The sequence below is a fragment of the Eurosta solidaginis genome, chromosome 3, assembly GCF_040869045.1.
Source record: "Eurosta solidaginis isolate ZX-2024a chromosome 3, ASM4086904v1, whole genome shotgun sequence".
Classification (NCBI taxonomy): Eukaryota; Metazoa; Arthropoda; class Insecta; order Diptera; family Tephritidae; genus Eurosta; species Eurosta solidaginis.
Window position 1 is genome coordinate 268997990 of NC_090321.1, and position 27111 is coordinate 269025100.

The 27111-nt window shown below is 35.6% G+C and overlaps 4 protein-coding genes across 10 annotated transcripts in view; 3 read left to right on the forward strand and 1 right to left on the reverse strand.

Annotated features, from left to right (window-relative positions):
• Positions 1–5621, forward strand: part of Aldh-III (Aldehyde dehydrogenase type III) — a 659088-nt gene extending 653467 nt beyond the window's left edge. For 6 of the 7 annotated variants that reach the window (XM_067776411.1, XM_067776412.1, XM_067776416.1 and 3 more), the window contains one exon: positions 5380–5621. In XM_067776411.1, coding sequence (XP_067632512.1) covers positions 5380–5400 — 21 coding nt within the window. In that variant the 3' untranslated portion in view covers positions 5401–5621. Of the gene's footprint in view, positions 1–78; positions 194–5379 lie in introns of all 7 variants that reach the window. The other variant, XR_010951341.1, reaches the window with a different exon arrangement.
• A 6050-nt stretch (positions 5622–11671) lies between these two features.
• On the forward strand, positions 11672–13710 carry p47 (NSFL1 cofactor p47). Its single transcript, XM_067776418.1, has 6 exons — positions 11672–11869; positions 11929–12107; positions 12172–12606; positions 12825–12953; positions 13111–13353; positions 13418–13710. Exons 1-6 carry the CDS (start codon positions 11768–11770, stop codon positions 13548–13550), a joined length of 1221 nt encoding a protein of 406 aa, XP_067632519.1. The 5' UTR covers positions 11672–11767; the 3' UTR covers positions 13551–13710.
• Positions 13711–13756: 46 nt separating this feature from the next.
• On the reverse strand, positions 13757–16043 carry LOC137245552 (uncharacterized). The gene has a single exon (XM_067776417.1). It carries the CDS (start codon positions 15905–15907, stop codon positions 14603–14605), a length of 1305 nt encoding a protein of 434 aa, XP_067632518.1. The 5' UTR covers positions 15908–16043; the 3' UTR covers positions 13757–14602.
• Positions 16044–18903: 2860 nt separating this feature from the next.
• The window catches only part of nito (RNA-binding protein spenito), a 44468-nt gene continuing 36260 nt past the window's right edge, over positions 18904–27111 (forward strand). Inside the window, exon 1 of the mRNA XM_067776419.1 lies at positions 18904–19022. The gene's annotated coding sequence lies outside the window, so the exon portion shown is untranslated. The remainder of the gene's footprint in view (positions 19023–27111) is intronic.

A 27111-nucleotide genomic window follows, 5' to 3' on the forward strand; every position in this document is an offset into this window, starting at 1 on the left:
TAACATCACACACTCCCATACATACCAAATACATACTTACATATATGAAATTTAAAATTTTGTTCGTACTTATTAAAGGGCAAATTATTTACACGTTAAAAGCACTGGTTCACCACGTCGGATCACACAAACATTTGATGTTACTTTAATGAACAAAATAAATTATGGTGTATGGCATTCCTTCATTATTATGGTATCGAAATGTTTCTACATCTACATATGCAATATACCTAAGTTTTAAATACATATATACATTTATTTTGGTACTCGTGATTCCGTTTAATTATTGAATTGTTATTTTTTTTTTTCAGTATAAGCACATTCTACAACTTTAAACTAACGCACCAAAAACTAACATTTTTAAATAATGCACCATAAATCGAAAACAGTCACAACTAAAAAAAAATATTTTAGGAGATTTCTTGGCGTAAAACGGTTTAAAAAACGAAACTCTAATTTGTAACGGCATAAAGGACTCGATATTTACCTAGTGCTGATGCGATACGAGTAACTATGGGTACCTACTCGAGTACTTTGTTCAAGTGGCGTAGTCGATTATCTTGTACCAGCAACTCTCTTAGGTATCGAGTACATGGGCAATTGATCGAGGTATCTATTACCCAAGTTTAGCCCTATGTTTTTATAATATGTAAGGCCCTGTTTTTTGGTACAAGTTCCACATAGTTTGTCAGTTAAACTACACTTAAACTGATTATGCAGCTTCTCAGTTAACTTAACCTTCCTGTACTCGCGCCAATTATTGTAACATCTATACTCGCGCACGGTCTCACAGATGGATAGATCTTACCTCCTACAATATATTTTTTTACACACTTTTTTTTAATATTATAATTATTTTAAAATTAAGGGCATAATGAAACAAAAGGAGTGTGCATAGTACTTCATTTATTAATTATTTTACAGACTTTCGGTCTATCACAAATCAGTCTTCAAATTTTAGCTATTTTTCTTAAGTAATAGGAACACAAAAATAAAATCTGAACTTATTCTTAAAAACAAAATAAACTTCTTAATAATAATAAAATACATATCAAAGTATATATTTATATAAGTTTGGCTTAGTTTTGAGCCTCATCATAACAATCAGGGCATACTCGCGTCGGTCTCATGGACCGATTGGCGCCAAATGCTACAACACGTACGCTTCGCACGAACGCATAGCGTACACTAAAACGAAGTAAGCCATAGAGCTCTGCTTCTCCAGATTTTCGTGCATAAAAATAATTACGAAAATTTGTTTCGTCGGCCTCAGAGACCAATGCGCGAGTATAGGAAGGTTAAACTGAAGTTTAAGCTGAGCTTAATCGGCCGATCTAGCAGGGTTAAACTCTAGTAAACCTATCAGTTATTTGCCTTCTTGTTTGTTTTGATTGCAAAATATAAAACTGAAAACATTCCTAAGACCACGTTTACACGTGCGTTAATATACAATAAACCTACTACCGTCTTTCTATGCGTTCACATATGTCCCATCCCTAGGAACTAGATTATTAGCTTTCAAATTTTCACGTCCCTCTTTTATTTCGTACTTCCATTTCGAGGAGGCACCCTGAAGATTCTTTTAGTCAAGGAAAAAAATCGCCATCTCTAACATTTGATAATAACTACCGATTAACGTCGAGAAAAAATTATATAGCAAATCTAGCTATTTAATTCCGATTAGAAATTAATTACATGGAGATAATATCTTTATAGGTAAACTAGAATTTTTTTCCCCTCTCATATGTATGAAAAAAATTATATTTCCTCTGAGGAAAATGATCACAGTTTCATAATTTGTTTTTATAATTATTTGATCACAGCGTTTTTTCTGTCAGGAATGGCGCCAAGTATGTACCAGATAAGCATTCGGGCTTGAGTACCATTCATATTGATAACTAGCATACTTCTAAAATATCAACCGTTGTTTCTAAACAGTGGCTCGACTTCATAATCAAAGCGTTCTCAAGAAAAAGAAATTTTCTTAAAAAGCACAAAATAAGAAAAAAATTATTCTTATCTTGTACCCAAGTGTGGCTCTCTAACTGGACTCAAACGTAATACCAAGTTACATATAACGAGATTATCTTCATTTTCGTGCGTAGCTCCTAATCGGTAATTAAATAACTAGATTCCCTGCACAAATTTTTCTCTTCGGTAATCGGTGATTACCCTCCAAAAAACGCGAGTACTCTATAAATAGTGTAAGGAATACTCCTTTAGGATTGCTCCAAAACTAATCTGTATTCATACAAAAAATGTGCTCCAATTAACATTGCGATTTCCTAGGAGAGGAGTAGGTGATCCCACTCTCGCTTTGTTTGTGAGCATTCCTAGAACACATACGTGAGAGTACTTTCCAAAGTACTTTTACTGTAGAACTCCATGGAGCACCCACAGAGAATCATATGCCAAAGTACTCCAGAAAAACTACAATATGGGATACCTGCAGAACAGTACTCTCTAAACTCTCTAACTTGCTCTCAAAACATTACTTCTTGGAATACTAGCCAAAGATTACTCGTTAAACCACCCTCGATGGATTACCTAATGAAGTACCTACAGGAGATTACTTAAGAAAGTACTCTCAAAGCATTACTCCGTGGAGTAGCTATGGAAGAGTACTTTTAAAACCATCGCTAAAGAAGAATCCACCCAAAATAAAACATAAAATTTAGAAAAACATCATATTAGTTTCTTTATTCACGCAAATGCTAAAAAACATAAATCTTTTTGCATCCAAACTAAATTCCGAAGATGGCAAAAATGATTGCCTTCTGTTGCTATGCTAGGAGAACTGACCAATTCCACAACCTCTGATCCTGCGGCATAGTTTGGAGTTTCAATTTGGAGCGTCGCATTTTCTCCATTTTTCAATCTACTCGCAAACTTTTCCCTCTCCATTTTCTGAATACGTCTTTTGTGACGTGCGCTGTATTCCATATTTTACCTTTATATATTTGGTTATAATTATTTTAATTGTCACCAATAAAATTGTTTGTCTTTTAAATTAAATTCACTCCGACAATTCTTTCCGACATAACATAAAACCAGTTGCGCGGTTGCATTTTATCGGAGTTGCCATAGTAAAATTTTATGATCAGTTATTTGTATGCAATATTTTACTTTTGGCAACTCTGTTCGATCGTCATCATGTCGTGATCATAAGCCGTCTTCCAGTGAGTTTTACACAGATCTGTAAAAAGATTGAATCAAGTGTGTGCCTTCTCTCAGCATTCTTTTAAAAATTGCGATTTTTTCGTTGCATATTATAAATCTCCATTCCTGAATGGCTCAAAATACTTTAACTCAAAGCTAAAGTGTGTGTGTTATTGAATGGTAAAATATAATTCAATATAGAGTGTAAATGTAGGAACCATTCCCAATCTTTAATGAATGTAAACTTGAAATGAATGCACACTTTTTTTCCATTCAGTACTAAATACTTTTTCGCCAAGGTTATTTTTTGGTATACTTTCATTGCCATCAGAGATGTTAAATCAATTTAGGAGTTGGGTGCAAAAAAGGCGTAAAATTTATCAATAGAAATAATAGCCCCTTCTAATTATTCAAGTAGTTTAATATTTAAGAATCCATGAGCTTAATACCGACTTATAATAATTGAATATTCAATCATTATTTTTGAAAAGAAAGAAACATTTACCGGCATACTGCGATTTTAACATTTCGAAAACCGCCACATAATCATATCAATCAATTTCGAATGTTATCAAAGGTTTCATCGAGATTCGAACCGCGAATCACACGGTAAAACTACAGTTGCCTTAAATCATCGCAATATGCCAGTAAATGTTTCTTTCTTTTCAGTTTCTCTTAAACTTCGCAAAGACAATCAATTGCTTTCTCGCTATATCTCAAAATGGTTCTATATGTCCTACTTATTTTGCTATTGTAGTAAAATGGATTTTGTAAATGAACACATTGTGCATTGGCCAAATAGAGTAAATTGTGGATATTTTTTGGCGATAATATAACAAAAACAGATACTTGAATTTAAGCCATTTAAATTTAAATATATACAAAGAGATTGACTGGCTCCATCGGACTAAAGTTTTTTACAGCTGATGTTTTGACAGTGTTTGACGGAATATAAATATAGGACCCGAGTGATTGAGAAGGACCATTAGTCCCTCTGCCTAAGTATTTGCATTTGTAGGTTGAATTCTATCTTACTTGAGCAGATTTGTATTCAAAGTTAATTTTCTTTGCTATCAAAAAACCTGCAACTACCTATACAGCCTACTTTAAATGACTGTAATTACAAGCTATTGTGTTTAGAAGAACATTTTTCTTAGAAAATATAGAAAAATAGTATATTACTATAGCAACTTGCAAACTCACAAACCAGTATACAGTATTTGACCATAAACCGCTAGGAAGAATATATGAACGAACTTAAGAGCTTTTATAATATTTAACTTTCAATTGTTTAATCAACAATTGAGGACGTTCAAATGTAGATTAGTACTTTTTCATGCAAGCCTTTTATATGGCACATTGGCTATACTTATTTTGAGCGATGACAATTTTCGGAACAGGGATGCTGAAATCTTTGTCATTTGCTTTTATTATTATTAAATTTTTAGGAAATTTTCAATAAGAGATCATAAACTGCGATTTTATGGTATCGATTACTTTGCACGATGCTTTTAAAGGTCTTCTGCGATTTACAACGAGAATGACTGAATTTTTGTGTGTGCGTGTCGGGCTATCAATCAACGTTTGCATTGAGAAAACGTAGCGTTCGGACGTGAATATGTCGTCATCGGATGATGTTGTAAATCGCAGGAGGCCTTAAATGATTGATAAACAGATGTCGAGTAAAATGTGGTATCGGAGAAATACTAGATATATGTACCTATATGGTCGTGTATATGTCAAAAAAATATTGAAAACACATACGTCCGTCTGTATATGGGCACAATAATTTTAGTAAAAATCAATATATTTGAAAAAAAAAAAATGGTGCACCGGCTAGCTATTTGAGAAGTAAGAGCCTAGCAAGTGACGCCCACATTTTCCATATCGAAGATTTCAAAAAATGTTCTAATTGAGAAATAAATGGTCAAAACTAAAATAATTTTAAGATGAAATGGCGTAACACTATTATTAATAAATTCAGGAAAGATTTGGAAAATATTGAATAAATCGCTCATATTTGAACTTTACCCATCTCTCAAATAGGCTACGCGTTTATTTGATTTTTAGTTGTGCCGGCTTTTGATTTAAGGTGTCCTTAATGTAACATTATGTTCGTAGTTCTACAAAGCATTTAATATACTATTTTAAGGAATACATTTGTTAAAACTTTTTTTCAATTTTATTTACCAGAATTTTTCTAATTTTTGTTCTTTTCAGAGCGGTAAAGATAGTAAATGATTATTCATTTTAATAAAAAAGAAATAAATAAAAATACAATACAATGACGTAAATAATTAATTATAATATTAATTTAGTTTTAGATACGATATAATGCCAAGTATGACAAATGCAGCACGTTGACCTTAAGTATATGTACATCTTAAAATGTTAATTAATATGAATGTATTTATATGTTATGTTATTTTGTATGTAAAATAAAAATCAAACGTTATTGAAAACATTTTGTACACATATTATTTTGGAAGGGCGTAATTTCTAAGTTGTGGCTGTAGATGGGTAGTGAGACCAAGCTTTATACGAAGAGACAATTAAGCCCTCTTGCCACCAACTGGAATTGGAAGATTCGATTCCCAAAATCAAAAAAAAAAAAACACTTCATACGCTTTTACCGCGAAGGTAAAGACAAGAAATACGCCTTAGATGTCTTTTTAGACGCTGCTAGGGTCCTCAACAATATTCGAAATGCTAGCCTTAACAAGTTGGCAAGTTGCAGGAGACTACCTCCTTTTTTTTAGGAAATAGCGCCCGCGGATGTTATATATCCCCGGACTTTATTGCATTGCACCACCATAAGCCTAATATGTAAAAACGAATAGTCTGGCATCTATCTAACGGGTTTTTGTAGGGATCATTATGACAAATCACACACACAAGATTGTGCATGTAAACATTAGTTCAGCTGTTTTTATGGGCAATTTTTACGTCATTTTCCTCTAGCTCTTGATTTTTTCTCTATCATTCGCTCAATCAGTCAAGTGTGACGTAGTTGCGCAGAACGAAGCAATTTTGAACTCGTCAATGCGCAATCTTCTGTGTGTGATTTGTGTGCAACACCGGCCTTTCATAATCAACATAGCGGAATGATACAAGGTGGCAGCATGATGACATACCTACAAACATAAATAAAAATTCCATGTACTTTGTTTTTGTAAATTCGATGGACAAATGTCAAGATGGTACGGCACCGGGAGTTGATGTATCAAATCAAATAAAAAAAAGGGTATAATCAGCTGTTCCATGCTGCCACCTTGTATCGTTGCGCCATGATAATCAACGTTGTCAACTATCGACTAGAGCTGGATTCGATTCAACTTTTTTAAGAATCGATTTTTTCGATTCGATTCCAAAAAAAATCGATTAAATCGAACCAAACAATGTTTATTTAAATTTTGCTTATTCTTTGTAAGGCAAGGTGCACATAGGCTACGTGTCATAGACGCGTACAAGATATTTCGTATAGCTACAATTTCCCTACGCCTCAAGATCTGCACACGAAGCTACTTTCAAGCGTCGCTACAAAAAGCAAACAATTATTGAAAAAATAAAAAATTTAATTTCTACAGCAATATTCGTCCCCGAAACGAAAGGAAAATAGGTATTAAACGTTGTTTGCATCCCCGTGCCTTTGTAAATTATGAGAGGCAATTTCAAACCACCGCGGACTAGAAAAAAGGGTGATTTCTAGTTTCCAACACTTTTTAGCCTTTTTAACGCTTCAACAATGTCTAACCAAGCTGTTGTGGTGTTTAATACTCTTTTTCGCTTTGGTAATATACCTTTCACGCACTGTTATTAACTAAAATGACATTTTTTAACTAATTACACAAATTTGCATACAAAAAAATGTAAACAAACATCTTGTTCTTCCTTTTTTCAAGCGTACGTACGCTCAGCGACCAACATTGATGTACGCTTAGCCACACGAAAATTTCATGCTTTGTCGCTTTCATCCAGCTGACGCCTCGTATGCAGCTCTCCATTCAAATACATGTGTTCGGTATCAAAGCGTACAAATTTTGCCTGCAGCGTCTGACGCGTAGCCTCGTGTGCACCTTGCCTAACAGTGTACTTGCTTACGTACTTAACCATTTACACGACTTTTCCCGACAAATAAAGCTGAACAGTTTCTCTATCGTTTCGGTGCCTGCCGACAGAATTGGAAGCATCAAGGAATGCCACATGGGTATTCACTTGATCCTTTCATCGGAGTGAGATAATTAGTATAGTCTTTACCTAAATGACATTCTTTTTGCGCTTTCTTGAATCTTTTATTTGAAAATGTAGGGAAACCAACCTTTCTTCTTTAATACTTATTACTACAATATGTATAATGTTCTCGCTTCGTTTACGGGATTAGAATCGATCTATGTTCAGCATCATATAAAAAGGAAATATTTATTACATACGCAAGCTAACATGTTCTCAGTATACGTTTGCAGCTTTTTAAACAATGAGGTATACGGAACTTTCAATTGACAACATACGGCAATTTGTGTCACGGTTTGCGTAGTTTCAGGTAAAAACTTTATGGAAGTACTTTCCATATTTGACGAAATTTCATAAAAATTGCCACTTCTGTTTTCGTGTCTATGTCATAAAAAGTATTGATTTTATATATTTGTTAAAAGTGTGTTTCTTAGTGTTACTCGTTAAGGCAAAACGTACCGAGGATCCAAGCATTGTGTGAAACATCTGAAACCGTTATCTTCGGCATTCCTAAAGGATTGCATATCTGTGGCAATCATTCTAATCAAAGCACAATCCAGTTGTTTTTTTTTTTTCACTCATCTACAGACTGAGATTTCTCTATGTTGATGTTATTAAGCATATATGACACTATTTTATTTTTGCTTGGATTCCAAGCTAAAAAAACTGACGAAACTTTATCAGAACTTCAAAACACAAAAACAATTTCTATCATGAAAAAGCGAGACCACTATTCCCCCAAAATTAGTGAGTTTGACATGTTTTTGTTTATGTTTTACATTTTATTTTTACATTAACACTTTTAACAATAAAAACGATGCAAATAACAAGCGAAAATTGTTTCGTTCTCTATTGGTTCACTTTTTTACCAAGAAAGTTGATTTTAATTGTGTTTTTATGCACCAAATTTTCAAACTAAGAACAAAATTTTCATGTGGTAGAAAATAATAAAGAAAAAATGGCAGAATGTCAAAAAAACCTATCGAAATACAAACTTGCTCGTTTTTTTTCTAATGAACTAGATTGTATTTTCCTTGTATTTCGTTAGTTTTTTGAAATATAGTTTAAACACTTACACCAGTACTCAAGCCGTATTAGGAGGGAGTGCGAGAAAAAATTGAAGATAAAATACAAGAAAAAATACACGAAAATAAAGTGGTGTTATATAGGTATTAGGTTCAAAAAAGGATTCTAAAAGGCCGCGGTACAATGACATTTTTCACATAGATGCGTTTAACACAAGCTTATTCATTCCAATAACATCGCCACAGTCAACCAAGATGTTGCGTTTGTAAATATGAAGGAACTTCAGACTTGGCAATTGAAGTTTATTACACCTTGCCTATTCACATACAAAATTTCGCGAAGAACTGTTCTAAACATTCTCCATATACAACAAAAATACTTGCTAACATATTTTGTGTCGTAATCGATTGTTATATTGCAGTTTTTAATTGTGAAAAATGTTAGAAAATTTACCAACCAGTGGGAAAAATAATTTCACTTGCAACGTGTGCCAACACCCTTAGCCAAAGCAAATGTCAACTTCTTCTTCTTATGATTTGCTCGGAATAAAATTTGGGATTTGGCTACTTTTCAATATCAGATGGCGCTAGTGTCGCTCATTCTACCATTCTCTATTAAAATACATGCAATCTACTCATAATGCATAAGCATGTGTTAAACTCATCTATATGAAAAGCTTATGTGTCGGCGCTGTAAGAGCTGTTGATGAAGACATTTCCATCAACGTTCGATGTGACCGCTTCAAGTGATTTGACAAATTGGTTGTATTTCCACCTGTTTTGCATTTTTTCCGTTCGATTTACATTTCGCAGAATCGCCCTGCACTTAACTAAAATACTTGCAGACAACAGATCTGCGAATCTTTGGATTACTTATAAGATTGAATTCCCCTTCACTCACTTTCATTTCGTACTGAACACAATATCATACCACAAAATAGATAAACACATGTTCAATATATTGCTTACCAGAAGTGAAATTTCTTCATCTTTCTCCTTTCTCTCGAAGTCACCAACACAATAAAGCTAAATTTATAAAAACAAAAATTACAGAATATGTATTTCGTCATGCATCCGTAAAGTAGATAGCATGATACAAAAAATTGAGGTAGTTCCATTTAGTGTGACGTTAGCCACTCGACTTTTGCGGGGACAATGACAATTTCACCAAACACAAGCTACCAGATTTAAAAATTTTACGAATTTTTCTAATTTTGATGGATTTCATATTAACGAATACGACTAAATTACTTTCATAGTTATTTTAAATAAAAAAGAAAAAAAATGCGCCCCATGCCTTGGGAATATCTTAATACGAAATTTCGGCCTAGAAAAAAAGGTTTTTAATAAGCTTTTCAAGCTGCCGAAAATTGTTTTGGTGGAAGAAACATGTACGGACACTTAAGAAGGTTATATTCCCTGCTTTGCATACTTCGATCCGTTTGCTCAGAACATTTTGACAAAACATACACGTTTGTCAATTGATTGCCCAAAGGAGGTCATTATAAACCAACACCGCAATTTCTTGATAAATTGGCCACAAGTCCACATTTTTTATTATTTTATTTATTGAATAATTCAAGTGTTGCGCTTAAGGAGGGAATTATTAAACCATTTTTTAGGGAGAACATTAACCTGCAGGTTAGCCACTAGTTATAAGAGTGTTTTTGCCCGTTGTACCAAGGGTCACCTTGGGGCAGCCCGCTTATACACATTATGTGCCCTTTTAGCATTGACATAGATGTGCAGACTTTGGAGGTACACTTTTTCTCAACATGACCTAAGAAATATCCACTTTAGAGGCATGATAATAGGGCCATGCTAGAACAACATGATTTTTCGTGTATTTTTTTTTTTTCTGTCTAGGGGCCAAGCTGCCATAAAGATATTTATCTATTTATTTATTTAGTCTAGTAACAAATGTTTAATACAGACACTTATGACTTAATTACAGAGACCAGCTTATATTAAGCTATGGAGAAAACTAGCAAAAATAATTTATATTATTACAGATTAAGTAATTTTTTAGTTTAAATTGAAAAGCGTATTTTGAGTCGGAGAAATCAATTTCCAAAACACTTGAGAAGCAATTAATTTCTGATAGGGCTCTGTTAATAGGCGCTTTTGAGTTATAAACAGTTCTACTCAGCCCTATGAAAAAGATTTCAAAGTGGCGGAGGTTTCTACAGGGAGTATTTAAGCATAGTCTTTCAAGAAGCAGCGCGCAGTCTATTTTGCCTGTGAAAAGACCGAAAATGAACTACGAGGCCAAAATAATTCTGCGATTGTTTAGGGATAGTAAGGATATTAGTTGGCATCGAGACTCATAGGACGCGATCGGTTCAGAGAAACGTAATGAAATAAGCGCAAATGGCATAAAGATTTTTTGAACCCACTCCAGGCGGTTGATGTGAACTGCGTGGTAGGGCCGCCAAATGAAAGCCGCATACTCAAGTTAGGACCGCACAAAGGACGTATATAAAACTTTGAGTGTGTAGGGGTCAGAGAAGTTTGCGGAATGGCGTCTGACAAAAGCAAGCAGTGAAAGCGCCTTAGAAATTGTGAAGCTGACGTGAGTGATAAAATTAAACTTTGAATTGAAGTGTACACCCAAATCTTTAACTTCAAGAGTCGTTCGAAGAAAGTTTTCTGCAATATGATAGGAGGTATGAAGTGGCCTCAGCAGTTTACCATACGTCACAGTGTGGCACTTATTTATATTAAGGAAAAGACGGTTCTTAACACACCAGATATAAAGCTTATTAATCTCAGATTGAAGAACAACGACATCATTATAACAACTGATCTCAGAATAGATCTTGAGATCATCAGCATAAAGCAGAAATTGAGTCATTATCCTCTATTTTTTAATAAAATTCCATGTTTTACTGTATTCTCAATCGATATATATGTACATAAATCGTGCTAAAGCATATTATTATTGTCTCAGATTATAATTTGTTTTCATCCTAAAGGAAATTTCCATCTCGAAAACCACAAATTCGCCTTAAACAGTAACGGTAAGGCAACGCTTATGGCAAAACAACTGACTTTATGAAACTTCAAAAATCCCCAAATATGTCAAAAAATTTTAAGTGGAACTACCTTCTTTTTTGTATTATGGTAATAGTGGTGATAGTGTAAAAACTTCGATGCCCAAAAGAATCGAACGAATTAAAAAAAAAAATCGAACCTACATTTCTAAAATAAAAGATCGATTAAGAATCGAATCGAAATCCAGCTCTACTATCGACTATCTTTGTTCATCTTTAATTAGTTAAATCTGTGAAATCATTGTTTTACTTATTGTAATCGTCATTACAAAAAATAAATAAGTTTTGAGCTCTGAAAAGATGTCTGATAATGATGAATTGATTGCACAGTTTATAGAGATAAGCGGAGGAGATGAAAATGTTGCCAGATTTTATTTAGCCAGCTCTAATTGGTCATTAGAGGTAGTAAAAAAGCACAAATCTCTATCCAAGATAACTCCGATAAATATTTTCTGTTTAAGGATGCACTTTCCAATTTTCTTGGAAATCAGGTGGATGGTGATAGTGGAGGTGAAGAGCAACCGAATGACAGAAATTCAGGTGGGGCAACTGAAGAGGCGGTACCAGCAAATTCGAGTGGTCGCATACGACATGAAGCACCTACAGATAGTTTTACCAGAAAGAGCACTGAAAGGCCAAAGTAGGAAAAATTTGCATATTATTTATATAAAAAAAAAGTGTTAAAATCTTTCTACTATTTTTAGAGTTGCAACCCTAAATGATATGTCCAAACGATCACCAACCGAAGAAGAAGGACAAGCATTTTATGCTGGCGGTTCGGAGCGTTCTGGCCAGCAAGTTTTAGGTCCACCAAAACGTAAAAATTTTCGCGAGCAATTAACTGATATGTTTCGCATGGCTCATGAGCACAGCACTGGGGAATCGGCAGGCACATCAACGGGCCCGTCAACATCATCTGGTGCTGTACATTGGGGACAAGGCGTGCGACTGGGCATGACCGATACAGATCATTCTATTGTTACACCACAACAACGAGCAGATGGCAATAATGCAAAGGAAGAAAAAAAACCCGTGGTAGTATTAAAATTGTGGAGTCAAGGATTTTCTATTGACGATGGCGAATTGCGTCTTTATGATGATCCGGATAACAAAGAGTTTTTGGAAACTGTGATGCGCGGGTAAACCTTTAGATCTAGATTATTTTTTAGGTAATATTTTATAGACGCACCACCTAATTTTTATCAAAAACTATTCAAAGGCGATATCAAAAGAAGGTATCGAAACGCGCCCTTTGATACGTTTTTTGATATAAATTAGGTGTTGCACTCTTGTAAAACGTTACCATTTTTTTTTTATTATATCTTTTTTACTTATTTCTGTTTATGTCCATGTATAGTGAAATACCACATGAACTACTGGAAATGGGTTGGTTGGTTAATGTTGATGTTGAGGATCATCGTCACGAGGATTATAAAAGAAAATCAACCATGCCTAAATTTAAAGGCTCCGGTCATACTTTGGGAAGGTAATTAATTAATTCAACAGTAGTTGATGCAACACGAATTTCCAATTTATTCCATTCTCTTCATTATTCTTTCGTTTTATTGAACTATCACAAAATAGTTGCAGAGAATTTTTTATTTAGGTATTCTACAGATTTTTAATATGCATTCTTTATTTAGTCCCACACCGAATATTGTATGTGCAACAGGACCGAGTGATGAAGCAGCAACAGCATCTCAAAGCGGCGCAACTTCCAAGCCTGGTGCTAATAAAGATGTTGAAAATACTGCTAAAGATAAGATTAATCTTGATGCTTCACAACCAACAACAACATTGCAGATACGCTTAGCTGATGGTTCACGCTTAACAGCACAATTTAATTTGAGTCACACTGTTGCCGACATAATACGCTATATATCGAAGTAATTAAGAAAATATCAAAATCACACATCCAGATTTTTACGAAGATTTCTTTTATTTTTGCAGCGCAAGACCGCAATATTCGAACGGAAACTTTCGATTGGTGTCATCATTTCCTACACGTGAACTCACAGATGAAGAGGCAACTATTGAAACTGCTGGTCTAAAAAATGCGTGTATAATGCAACGATTGAACTGAATTATTGTACACAATTTTTCGATGGAGATGTATGTAGCATGGGAACTCAGCTGAATTCATTGTATTTGTAAAATCATTTTTAATACGCAAATATTGCATGATATATGTATACTTAATAAAAACAAAAATATATGGCAATATATACCTACATATGATGAAATTGCAAGTTTTTGCTTGTGCAAAAAAAAACTACATTTCAATTAAGTGAGTATTTCGTATTTTTATTTCTATACAATATTTCATAATATAAAGCTGCATTTGTTCGTATTTTTGTCTTACAAAGGATAAGTCCATACATACTTTGGTGCAATGTATATATATAAGCAAGTATATATAACAAGTGTCTAAGACTATTCCAAAAAGATTTAAAAATCGACTTCATTTTACGTACACCATTGACGAGTGCTCTTATAAGAGTAAGCAAACTAATCAAATATTTGGGTAGGGAAGTTTCGACATCCTGAGGTACAAAGTCTTCAACTCATCTACGACCAATTGGACCGGTTTTTGTGAGGCAGTTAGATTTTCGTCCATGACAACATAGTGTCGTTTTACAAACTGACCTATCCAGAGCCTTCATTAACACTATACACTTCTAAGATGGACAATTTTGGCGTGCTCCTTGTCGAAAGAAGCACTAATTTATGAACTCATCTGACGTTCTGCCTCTTGAAATTTTATGAGCTGCACAACTTTCATACCGTGAAGTTATGTAGCTCATGAATCTAAACAAACTGAACTCTTATTCAATCCTGCACATGGCTGATATGTTGTTTCGTTGTAGGAACTTCCCTTTGAATGCATTTCAATACAAATTTACTTAAAACCCCTTTGCCTCCCTTTCTCTACGACGATGATCTACATGACATGTTGTTGTTCTTGTCATGATCTACATGACAAGTGAAACGCCCATGTGTTGAACAATCGCTTTTACAACATACGACATTTTTAAACTGGAAGCAGAACTGATTTGTCAGTCAGCTATCTATATGTTCTTAATAAATTAAATATTAAATTGTATATTGCTAATCTAAAAAACAAAAAAAAAACATTTATACATACATTAACTCCTTAACTCCTAATCTGATTTCATTTATTCTATTCATGAAATGTTGACGCAGCGCGTTATCCCATCTATGCAAGCCATCTTTGCCTATATGTACACAGTCAATGTACCTATGAGCGAAGGCTAAAGATGGTGCTAAATTAGCAGTACCACTTGTAGATGCCGCTGTGGTAGGCACCAAAGGTTTATAAATGTATATATTATGTGGTTGTAGTACATCTGGATCGTAAAAGGTATTATTTGTTAAAAAATTATTTTTTGAATCCATACAAACTGAATATGTTTGCAATACAAATGCATTACTATTAGGACTGTCCCTGTGTAATGAAGACATCACAGAATGATCTTCCTTTGATTTGGTATTCATAAATAAAAATTCGTTCGGTTCTAATACTATAACGAATTTGGTTTTATGCATGCTACGTAGCAAACAATCTGTTTTAAGTAGTTCACGCAAATCATCAGCCTTCACATTGTTACTTGTAAATGGAAAGTTGAATGGGAGTAATTCTATTTGCAAATTTGTATGCGTTCTTAACTTTTGTAAAAGTCCTTCCGACAATTCATCACCATTATAAACTATAAATTGATTGATTCCAAGAACATAATGATGTAAGAAGAACTCCAATATTTTCACATCACTGCGTCCAAAATCGCTGCTCATATTAAAAGATACCAGATCAATACAAGCTGCTAATTGTATTTGTGGCATATTATCAGATTTCCCTTTTTTTAAAAGACGTAATCGTTGTTTGTGCTCAGCATTGTCACTTTCACTGAAATCGTTATAAACAATGCTTTTGGGTTCGCCGAAATCATTTTTGAGACGACAATAAAATATATAATTTGTATATGTAGTAGTCGAAAGGTTTCCCATTTGTTTCTTTTGCTGATTTAAATGCCGAAATCGAAATTTGCCTTGTACTAACCGCCCATCATTGTAGTACGCGCTACATCGAAAGTTCACAACAGCGCCACTTTTGCCGGTAACCAATGTTAATACATCGCCCCCGGAAGAAACTAGTTCGTTGCGCTGCCAATATGAAGCGTATGCATGGAAGGCATTTCCTATTAGCTGCCAAACTGGCATGGGACGATTGAAATCAATTTTGCCCTCATTAAGTGATGTAAAGTTATTGACCAAACGTAATTCTTCTGCATCCTTGCGACTAAAAAAGTTGACCGCAGTTAAAACATCTTTCAAACGAGAGTTTTCCATTTTGTATGTAAACAACACAATCACGCTTATGCAAGATATTAAAACAAGCGTTAATTGGTGATATTTACGCATTGTTGTTTGGTTTTTATTGTGGATATTTCTATTGGAATCCCAAAAATAAATTTAATAAATAACACAAAAAGTAGATAACTTCACTATGTAGGTAATCGACCGAAAAAAGACGTGTTCTTTTGACTTCGAGCAATTTTCGATCATGTTTTGGGTGTCCACTTGTTAAGGCCAAAACACATCGCGTTGAATTTAGAATTTATCGGTATAGATATCCACCACTATGGTATAAATATTACAAGGTAAAACCGGTGAGAACCGAAATGGCGTTTCAAAAAATTTTAAATTTCTCACTTCTCTCACATTTAAATTTTGTTATTTTGGTTTTGTTTTCATAACAGAAATATAACAAACTGTAATATAATTGGTAATTCTATACGGCAGCATGACACTCTTAATACACGTCCAAAAATATCAAGAGGGGTGCCGAAAGACGCGTTTTGGATCCAGGATCGCGAATCCGAAAGCGGAGGTAAAAAATTTTGGGTCTCAAGAGATCTTTGCAAAATAAATTTTGAAAGATTTCATGCGGTTGTTGTAATTTTGATGATTTTGTTGAACCCACAAAAAAAATTGTAAACATAAGTGTTTTGCGCGGATATATCTCGAGAACAATAATCCGAAGGCGGAAAAGAAAAATTATATCTCTGTCCGGAGACATTTGCAGTTGAAGTTGGATATTTTCATGTGGTTGTTGTTGTGTTTTTACCCACAAAAAAAATGTGTGCCTCACCGTGGCGGTAGCCACGGGTGTACCACACACCCGGACTTGGCATGGCGTAGCCCAGGGTTATTTTTTATAAACGCGGCCGAAGGCCTCCAACGCAGAAAAGTGTTCTGCGCAAAAATAATATGTTCTAGAAGCAAAATGTATAGAAGCAAAGAGGATAGATATATATCCTCTTTGTGCGAATCCGAATGTGGTTTTTTTTTTCAGATTTTGAAAATCGCTCAGTTCTTTTTTTTCCATTCCAGCTCATACCGCTAACTGTGAGCGAGTACTTTCTTTATATAATTGCTCAAATTGCAATCAGTTTCTTCAACCCCGTCCTGTAATTTGTTGTAAGAGGCGACTAAAATACCAGATTCGAGGGGCTGTGTTGCGCAACCGTTTCAGTTTGCCAGCGCAATATATAGCTTCTCCAAACCCAATTGTCAACCTCACCTATCCGTGGCGAATCCTGTTTCACTAACAGACGAGGCTCTGGCGAGGGAGGGAGGGATGGCCTGAAGGTTTGATGTGGCCATATAAATCGTTCCCGAGATGTTGGGGCTAGCACCCTAATGGTGCTGTGTTACCGGAGCATGTCGGATCTGTATCCAGCAAATGACCATCACATCGATAACACTCCCCAAAGCCTTCGGGGAGTAACCTTATCGGTACAACAAGAACAACAACAACAAAAACAGCGAGTGGTTTCATTACTAAATTCCTAATGGACGGACGAAAGGAATCGTTTCGATGTGGAAAACATGACGCACACTATGATCGTGCTAGCTTTGGGCGCTGTCAAAGCATTGAAAACACATAGAAAGTTATAACAAATGGCCGCTCCATAAAGTTTGTGTAATGTTTTGCTGGCAGGTGCTAATATATGTCCAAATATCTTGGGAGGTGTCAAACGGTAAAATTTTGAACTAGGAACGCAAATACGAAAGCGGATAGAAGTTTTCTTTTGCTAAATATTTTCCCGAAAAAGCCAAAAAACCCGCTCTCCATTCAAATATATGTGCTCGACATCAAAGCGTACATATTTCCTATGCAGCGTCTAGAACGTGTCTTTTGGGCAAGGTGCACATGAGGCTACCCTTCAAAAAAAGCGAGTACTCCATAAATAATGTAAGGAATACTCCTTTGGGATAGGAGTATTCCAAAACTAATCTGTATTCATACAAAAAATGTGCTCCAATTAACATTGCGGTGTCCTAGGAGAGGAGTAGGTGATCCCACTCTCGCTTTGTTTGTGAGTATTCCATAGAGTACATACGTGAGAGTACTTTCCAAAGTACTTTTACTGTAGTACTCCATGGAGCACCCACGGAGGATCATATGCCAAAGTATTAAAGAGGAATTGTGTCGGAAAGAATTATCGGAGTGAATTTAATTTAAAATGAAGGTAAATGAAGAGGGGCAATACAACTTTTATATTTTTTACTACGAATATTCTTACGTTATTTAGCATTTGTGTGAATAAAGAAACTAATATTTCTCTATACTATAGTATGTATACATAAAACCAGTGCGCGGTTGCATTTTATCAGAGTTGCCATAATAAAATTTTATTATCAGTTATTTGTATGCAATATTTTACTTTTAGCAACTCTGTTCGATCGTCATTGTGTCATGATCACGGTCGTTAAAAAACGAGCAATGATCGGCTGATGGTGGACCGCAAACGCATTGCAAAGGAGTATTGTTAGAGTACTCCAACATGAAGAAAATGGAACACGTAATCCAACAATTTTTGCAGGGTACGAGTCTTAGACGCTGCATGCGAAATATGTACGCTTTGATGTCGAACACATTTACTTGAATGGTGTGCTGTGTTGGTCGCTGAGCGTACATAAGCTTGAAAAAAAGGAAGAACAAGGTGTTTGTTTATATTATCAAAGCGAAAAAGAGTATCAAACACCACAAAAGATTGGTTAGACATTTTTGAAGCGATTGAAAGGCTAAAACGTGTTGAAAACTAGAAAATCACTCTTTTCCTTTGGTTTCGGGGACGTATATACATGCAGAAATTTAATTATTTATTTTTTTCAATAATTGTTTGTTTTTAGTAGAGACGCTCGAAAGTATATGTCACATTTTGTACGCGTCTATGAAGCTACGCCTCGTGTGCATTTTCCTTTAAGAAAAGTATCGCGCATAAATGCATGCTGTCGAGCGACAGATGGTATGTAGTGAGATTTGTTTTTAAGTGAACAGAAATGTGTACAGTTGGCAGCATGCATGGAAAATTCAAAGATGGTAACATTTTGTTAAAACCAATTAAATTTGGCAACTCTGTGGATGTGAAAAATTCTTCTGTGACTGGCTCCGTCAATAATTAGTGAAAAATAAAAATTCTTGCTCAAGAATTGTAAATCAAATTCCATTATTGCTGTTTTATTAACGGTGAGTGATTAATACTAGTTTTTAAATATTTCTAAAGCAAAATATACATAACTTGTTTAACAAGCTTTGGGATCTTCACCATCGACGCCATTTTAAAAAATGCAGCATACGCGTATACAGAAAAAATTCTCTGATTTCAGTTTTTATATAAGGCCAAGAAGTTTTGGTGGTATAAATATTATGTTAAAGTATTTAATTAAGAAATTTACACAACGAGATGTGCAGCCGTTGAAATTAAGTATTGATCGAAATTGAAAATATCTTGGAAGAAAATAACCTCATTTTATTATAGTTTATACTAATTTGTTTTCTTATACACTTGGGCAGTAATGGTTTCAAATGGATATTTGAACATTATTAGGATTAACTGCATAAAATAGTCAAAATGTGAACATATGTACATAGAAAAGTATATATATGACAACCGAAAGTATACACTTGGGGGTCGCAAAAATATGCGCACATAGTATGTAAATCTGGTATGTATGTTGGCTGAAACCATAACCCGTTTTCAGAATTTGCAATATGAAACTACAGGCATTCTTGTTGAGGAGTTTGTTTGTTTGATGGTGATGGTTCTTTCTGGATATAGATGTGGTACCTTGTGGCAACAAGAACTATTAAGGTACTAGCCCGACCATTTCCGGAACTATTCAATATGACCACATTGAACTGAACATACCAAAGCTAATGGTGAAACAAAATAAATCAAATCGGTACCCTTAAAAAATGATATCCCAATCCATAAATTGACTAAGGGCTATTTTCACAATATCCAGATAAGTTAGGTTTAACCTGTAGGATAGCGTTTGTGATGTGCCCTCGGGCCTTATGTCTCTTTAGAAATATGTATTTCTCTTGTAGGCGGGTGTTATTACTCTTTCGCCCGGGCCCCTATTGCATCTTTCTGATGAGCTTTGTTTCTTTTCGGCAAAACGGTAGGAAGACTTATTTATAGATACCTTAAAAAATTATTTAATTAAGTTCGGCATTAAAAATTAGAGAGAAAGATTTAAACCTGGTTTTTTACGGAGACAGTATCGGTGTTGCCACGCCCATTTTTAAGTTTTTTTTTTTATTCAAATTGAGTCAGCGCTACAGAAGCAATGTGCCAAAGTTGAAGATAATACCTATTTTTTCTATTGGAATATCAAGAATCATATATATTATTTCTAATTGTTGTTTTTATGTACTGGTCCCTTTTTCGCTCTTATTTGGAATCCAAATCTATAAATAAAGTTTTAATTTAATTTAATATAATTTAATTTATTTATTTAAAGTCGACGCAAACACAAAGCGGTCGATTAATTATTCTAATAGACAGATATATATGTAAATACAGATCCATTCTTAATATTAAAAAATTTAAAAAAGGTACATAGAAAATTAGTATGTTATAAACATTTGACATCACATTGTATAAGAAAAAATAAAAATAAAATATCAGGCTAAACATAAGAGTATAGCAGTATGTAAAGCGGCAAACGAATATTCAAGGCCAATGCAGTTATACAAATTATTGTACCGCGAGCACCAATGACGCAGGGGACTGTTTCTAGCAAAGTTTTGCCGGCAAAGAGGTAAATGAAAGGGCACAAAATGTCTGAACGCCCTAGCAGGAACCGCAAAATTTAGTGGATTGATTAGGTCGGGGGAGTCAATCACGCCAATGATGAGCTTGTGAATGAACATAATGCCAAGTTATACTCTACGATTCTCTAGAGATGGCAAATCCTGTATTGTGGAAGATGAGTACGTGATTCACAGTTGAGACCTCGTAATGCAAAAATTAAAAACCGTCTCTGGACGGACTCAATCCGATCAACATGGATTTGATAGATTGGAGACCAAACACATTTACAGTACTCGATAATAGAATAGGACGTACCAGCGAGGTATAAAGTATCTGTGAAATAAGGGTCATCATATGACCATATATCGAACAGTCGTGCCGTACGGACGTGTTGTGTTATCGCTCTGCAAACTATATTTTGTTTAACCTGGTTTTCTGTTTTTTCTGCCAATATTGGTGCAATGGATAGTTTCTGTGCTAAGTCTGATAAGAGTTTTGGCCGAAGTGAGACTCTAATTGTGCCATGCGGTGGCTATTGTATAAAATTCTTCCATCGTACATGCTGTGAAGGCAACATGTCTACATACCATGTAGAATTGCTAGCTAACAACCGGCATCTCAGTTACGTGTGCACGGAATGCTTAAATGCCTATGACAAGCTTTGTAAGGCATATGACACCGTCTTAGCATCACATAAAATTGGCCTGGAATCTGCCTTGCTTGCAATTGATGTAAAATTTAAACATTACGATATTAATAGTTGCGCGCTTACACATGTGTCGTTGTCGCCGTCTTTTGTTCTCCCCGTTCAACAGTGTGTGCAATGCCATTTTTTCGACCGATCACCTGTCTTTGCAAGTGTTAATACTGCTGTTAATAACGGTGGGCTATCGTCTAAATTGCTTTCTACTGCTAACTCAGATAATGAAAAGAGTAATATGTCTTACACACAACAGCTCGCGGCTCCAGCTGAAATTGTTAATAAATCTAAATCTACTGTAGCAAATGACTGCTAATGCTGATGATACTGCTAATTACTCGACTGCAATGTCTAGTAAGAACAAGACCCAAGCTTCGAAAAACAAAGCGAATGCTCTTGGGAACAGCACTAATTCTGTTAATGCTGATGAGTCTGATGCTGTGAATGTTCCTGTTAATGTTATTGTTCCTGCTATTCAACACATTTCTGGTAAGGATTCGACTGCTGCAACAACAACCGCACTCGCAGCCCTAATCACAGCCCCTGTTTTTGAATCGGTTGCTTTAGAAACTGGTGCTCCTAGGGAGGTGACTGCTGTTCCCCCCGTAGGTCCATTTTTGTATCACGACTCCATGCATCGCTGACGGAAGCTGATATATCTAACTACGTATGCTCCAAGCTTGATGTTGAACTTAACAGCAATATTAATGTTTATAAGTTTAATTTTAAGTCTGGGAGAGATATCTCTTCATTCAGATTCTTAGTTCCTGACAAATTTTTTGATAGGGCACTCGATTCTACTTTCTGGCCGAAACACTGTGGTGCATTTGTTTACTAGAAAGTCGAACCGTGACCGCGCTACTTTAAATGCATCAAAAAACTTGCCAGGCAACACTCCAGAAGTGGTACAAACTTAAATTATGTCTTATCAAACGTAAATAATATCTCACTTAGTATATCAGAACGTAAGGGGGTTGAATACCAAACTAACGGAAATTTTTCTACTGAGTCATGAGAGTTCTTATGATGTACTCGTTTTTACTGAGACTTGGATAAAACCAACAGTTTTTAGTGCTGAAGTTTTATCGAGTTCGTTTCAAGTGTTTAGAAAAGACCGACTGGCCAGAGCTGGTGGAGGTGTGTTAATTGCCGTTCACACTAGGTTTTCCGCGGAGGAACTACATTTTCCTGACTTTGAGGATGCTGAGCTTCTTTGTGTGAGAGTAAAACTTTCCTCAACCTACAAATATAGCCAACTACATTGCCCCACAATCTGACATTTCCTTATATTTGAATCATTCCTCAATAGTAAAATCTGTGTGCAGCACTGCCAGGGCCTGTGATTCTGTCACTGTACTTGGCGATTTTAATCTGCCATGTGTGTCATGGAGTTTTATCGCGCTATCCACTATGATTTCCTAAACGAGTTTGCAGATGTTGGACTTTTCCAAGTTAACAACATTCAGAATAAATTCGGTAAATGCTTGGATTTAATTTTCTCAGACGATTCAAATTGTTTTGTAAATCGATGCGATCCCCTTGCCCTGCCTGAAGATGTGTATCATCCTGCTCTCGCGATGTTTATGGAATCTCATAATTTATCTGAGCGTTCCTCCAACGTGTAGTGCGAAAGACCCCTCACCGGTTTCTGTTTAGAAAATCCAATTGGTCTAAAGTAATGCTCGAAGTATCGAGAATAAATTGGCCTGAGTACGATGGGGATATTGATGAGAGTATATCCCATTTTAATAATGTATTATACGGAATATTTAAAAAATGCATACCTACGTCCGAAACCACTGCTATATCATAATCGGCTTGGAGAACTAAAGAATTGAAACGCCTGAAAAATCAGAAGACGCGTTCATTCAAACGTTACAAACTTTCTGGATCAATGACTGACTATACCGCGTCAATCCTTAGTCGTTTTACAGCTTTGTTAATTCAAAAAGGAAGATAAAAGGGTTTTCTTCTACAATGAAGCTAAATGATCAGATTTCCAACGATAGCTTCGAAATTGCTAACATGTTTGCGGATTTCTCCGAATCTAATTATTCAAACACCTATGATTACCCGCTATCGAATTATCCTTTCAGATTGTCTCCTCTGAATTCCCAGGCAGTCCCATATATATGTACTGATGATGTTTTAACTCATCTGGAAAATCTAAAAATTTCTTACTCTAGTGGTCCGGATCAAATTCCGTCGGTAGTGCTGAAATTTTGTGCTCGATACTTATATCGACTTCTAGCCTGTTTCTTTAATGCGTCCCTGAAGCAAGGGGTATTCCCCAAGAAGTGGAAAGAACCATTCATTATACCACTGCATAAAAATGGAAGCAGAACGTGTGTTATAAATTATAGAGGAATAGCCAAACTCAACACTATTCTTAAGCTATTTGAATTGATTATCACAAAACAGATTGCTTTTAGAGTATCTTCATACTTTTCACAACAAGGCTTTTGCAAGGGCAAATTAACGGTGTCCAACTTGCTCGAGTTTACAAGTTTTGTATCCAACAGTTTTAAGACTAATTGTGAAGTTGATGTTATTTATACTGATTTTAGTAAGGCATTTGATAAAGTTTCTCATTCTATACTTTTATTCAAACTTGATCGGTTAGGATTTCCTCCTTTGCTTCTATCTTGGGTTTCTTCTTATGTGAAGGAAAGAAAACAAACAGTTATATTTAATAATTGTTGGTCTCGGTTCATAAACGTAACTTCTGGTGTTTCTCAAGGCAGCCATCTTGGTCCGGTTTTGTTCCTGTTGTTCATTAATGACCTTCCTAGTGTTTTGAAGAGCTGCAAGCCGTTGATGTACGCTGATGATGTCAAACTTGTAATGCCTATCCGCTCACCCGTGGATAGGGCATGTCTTCAGGCTGATCTGAATAGTCTTGGTGACTGGTGTAATGTAAACGCCATGTCACTAAACCTCCCTAAATGTAAGTTCATGTATTTTACAAGGAAGTCCTTCCAATCCCATGATTATGTTATTGGCGACTATGTAATCAAGCAAGTCACTAATTTTCATATTTCTTTATTTCAGTCTATGGCATTTAAAGCCCTTACAGACTAGATAACAATGTTAAATTAAAATTAGATGATTATTTAATAGTATAGTACATAAGTTGAGTATAGACACAATAAAACTTACATGCTATGAAGAGATTGACCAGCACATTTATCTGTTTGAAAAGATATCAGTAAGTATTGTTTTAAAAGTAAACTTAGAAAGAGCAAAATGAAGAATCAGAGATGCGATTAAAGTCGGTCATAGCTCTAAGCAAAGGTGCGTTTGAGGCATAGAGGGTTCGGACACAATCCGTATAGAAAATAGGTATATTACGAAGAGGCCTTATAGGGATATGGAATCGGAGGAGACAAGGTGCATCTACTACCAAATTAATGATGTCATAAACAAACGTGAGCGATAGGACAGTTCTTCTGCATTCCAGGGACTCTAATTTGATAAGTGAGCACCTGGATTTATAAGATGAAATCGGTTCAGAAAAGTTCATCGAGCGCAGCGCGAACCGAACAAACGCTTTCTGCACACGTTCAAGCCTAACAATATGACATTCATGATACGGCCTCCAAATAAAACAGGCATATTCCAGCTACGAACGAACTAGTGCAGTGAACAATAACTTGAGGGTGTAGGGATCCGTGAAGTCCGTGCAGGAACGCCTAATAAAAGCCAGAAGTGAATACGCCTTAGCAATAGTAGAGTATATGAGTCGTGAAAGAAAATTTCGAATTGAAGACAACACCCAAGTGCTTTATCTCGTTAAGAGTTGAGAGGTGGGTACCATCGAGAGAGTAGGAAGTGGGAATGAGGCCATGTGATTTAGAAAAGCTTACAAGAAAGCATTTGCTAACATTTAGTGGCAAGTTATTGGCACGACACCAAACAGCAACGTTATCTAAATCAGATTGCATTTTAATCACGTCGTCTGAGTTTGCGATGGTATTAAAAATCTTTAGGTCATCAGCGTATAATAGAAAATTAGAGTGGTGGAAGCAGGTGGAAATATCGTTTATAAAAATTACAAAAAGTAATGGGCCAAGTATGCTACCTTGAGGCACCCCGGAGGTGGCTGTGAATGTGTTTGAAGAGTTATTGTCTATAACCACAACACAGCTACGCTGGTGGAGGTATGATTTAATTCACGATAAAAACATCGAGTGGAAGCCCACGCGAGTCAATTTAGAAATCAGGTTAGAATGACTAACTTTATCAAATGCTTTTGAGAAGTCGGTGTACACAGTATCAACTTGACAACGGTCATTAAAAGAGGATATGCAAAAATCAGAGAAGATAGATAGGTTAGTTACAGTGGATCTACCGGCCATAAAACCATGCTGATTTTCAGTGATTAGAGGTTTAACAGCAAAGTACATTTTTTGTGTCACAATGTACTCGAATAATTTTGAAACCGATGATAATTTTGCAATGGGCCTATAATTCGCGACATTGTTCTTGCTACCAGACTTGAAAATAGGGCTGATCCACGCATAAATAAATTCGCCGCACTCTAAAGATTTGTTCAAAATTAAAAGGAGGGGAAATGCCAGAGCCAAACAATTTTTCAAAAGATAAGCCGTCAATATCAGTATGGGTAGATGATTTAATATTCTGGATTCCATCGACCATATCTTCAATTGATAGAGTCAGCGCACCAAAGTTAATGGGACTGTCAACCACAGTAGGCAACTCCTGCGGGTCTTTCGGTGGCGTAACGAAATTGGAGCAGAAGAAGGCTGCAAAAAGATTGGCCGCTTCAGCTGTTGATGAAGCATGCTCAGAATTATAGATGACTGAGGCAGGGATACTTGAGCATTGTTTTTTGGAATTTACATAAGTCCAGAATGCCCTAGGGTTTTCCTTAATGTCGGATTCAAAATTACGAACATAGTTACCATGGAGCCTCTTGCCTAACGCTTTGAATGATTTGGAATAACGCAGGTATTTTTCTTTATACGCCATTAGCTTAGTGGCCTTTAACTTTTTGTAAAACCTATTTCTCTGATTCTTAAGCCTCTTTAGTTTTCTAGTATACCATGGTATTCTGTAACACCGCTTCAGATCCTCATTCAGAGTTCCAATACTTTCGAAGTTATAGAATTCTACTTCGAGGATAAGCGGAATGTGGTGCAAACCAGAGCACGACAACGGTTCCAGGCATTCGGTGACCGTACAGCTAAAATTATCATTAAGAAAGACAAGATCAAGAATTCTCGACAGCTGATTGGTGAAGCCGTTGATCTGAGAAAGACTAACACGTGAGAAACTGTCAATAAGGTAAATCTCAGAAGTGGTGTTTACATTGTTCGGAACCAATGAGTAGTTATTATCGACGTAAGACCATTCAATATTAGGTAACTTAAAGTCACCCAAAATGCAAAAGTTACCACTATCACAAGAACGAACTAAATCAGTAATATTATCTACATGAGACTTATAAAGTGAGTCTAGACTAGACGGTGGAATGTATGACACACAGATAAACATTTCAGAGATGCCGCGAACTGAGACACACAGTTGGTCCAAAAGCGAGTCTTGATCCTTCAGCTCCACAAGCGACGAGTTGATGTGCCGGCGTATGGCAATTAAAACTCCACCGCCTCTAGAGAGTCCAGTTTTGGAAAAATCGCGATCCTTGCGATAGACAGTGTACAGGTTAGAGTCAAAAAAACTCAGCATTAAGGAACTCAGGATTTAGCCAGGTTTCAATAAGAACGAACACGTCATAGTCCACAAGCGAACTCATATTGTACATTACGTTAGACTTAGTTCGCATTCCGGAGACA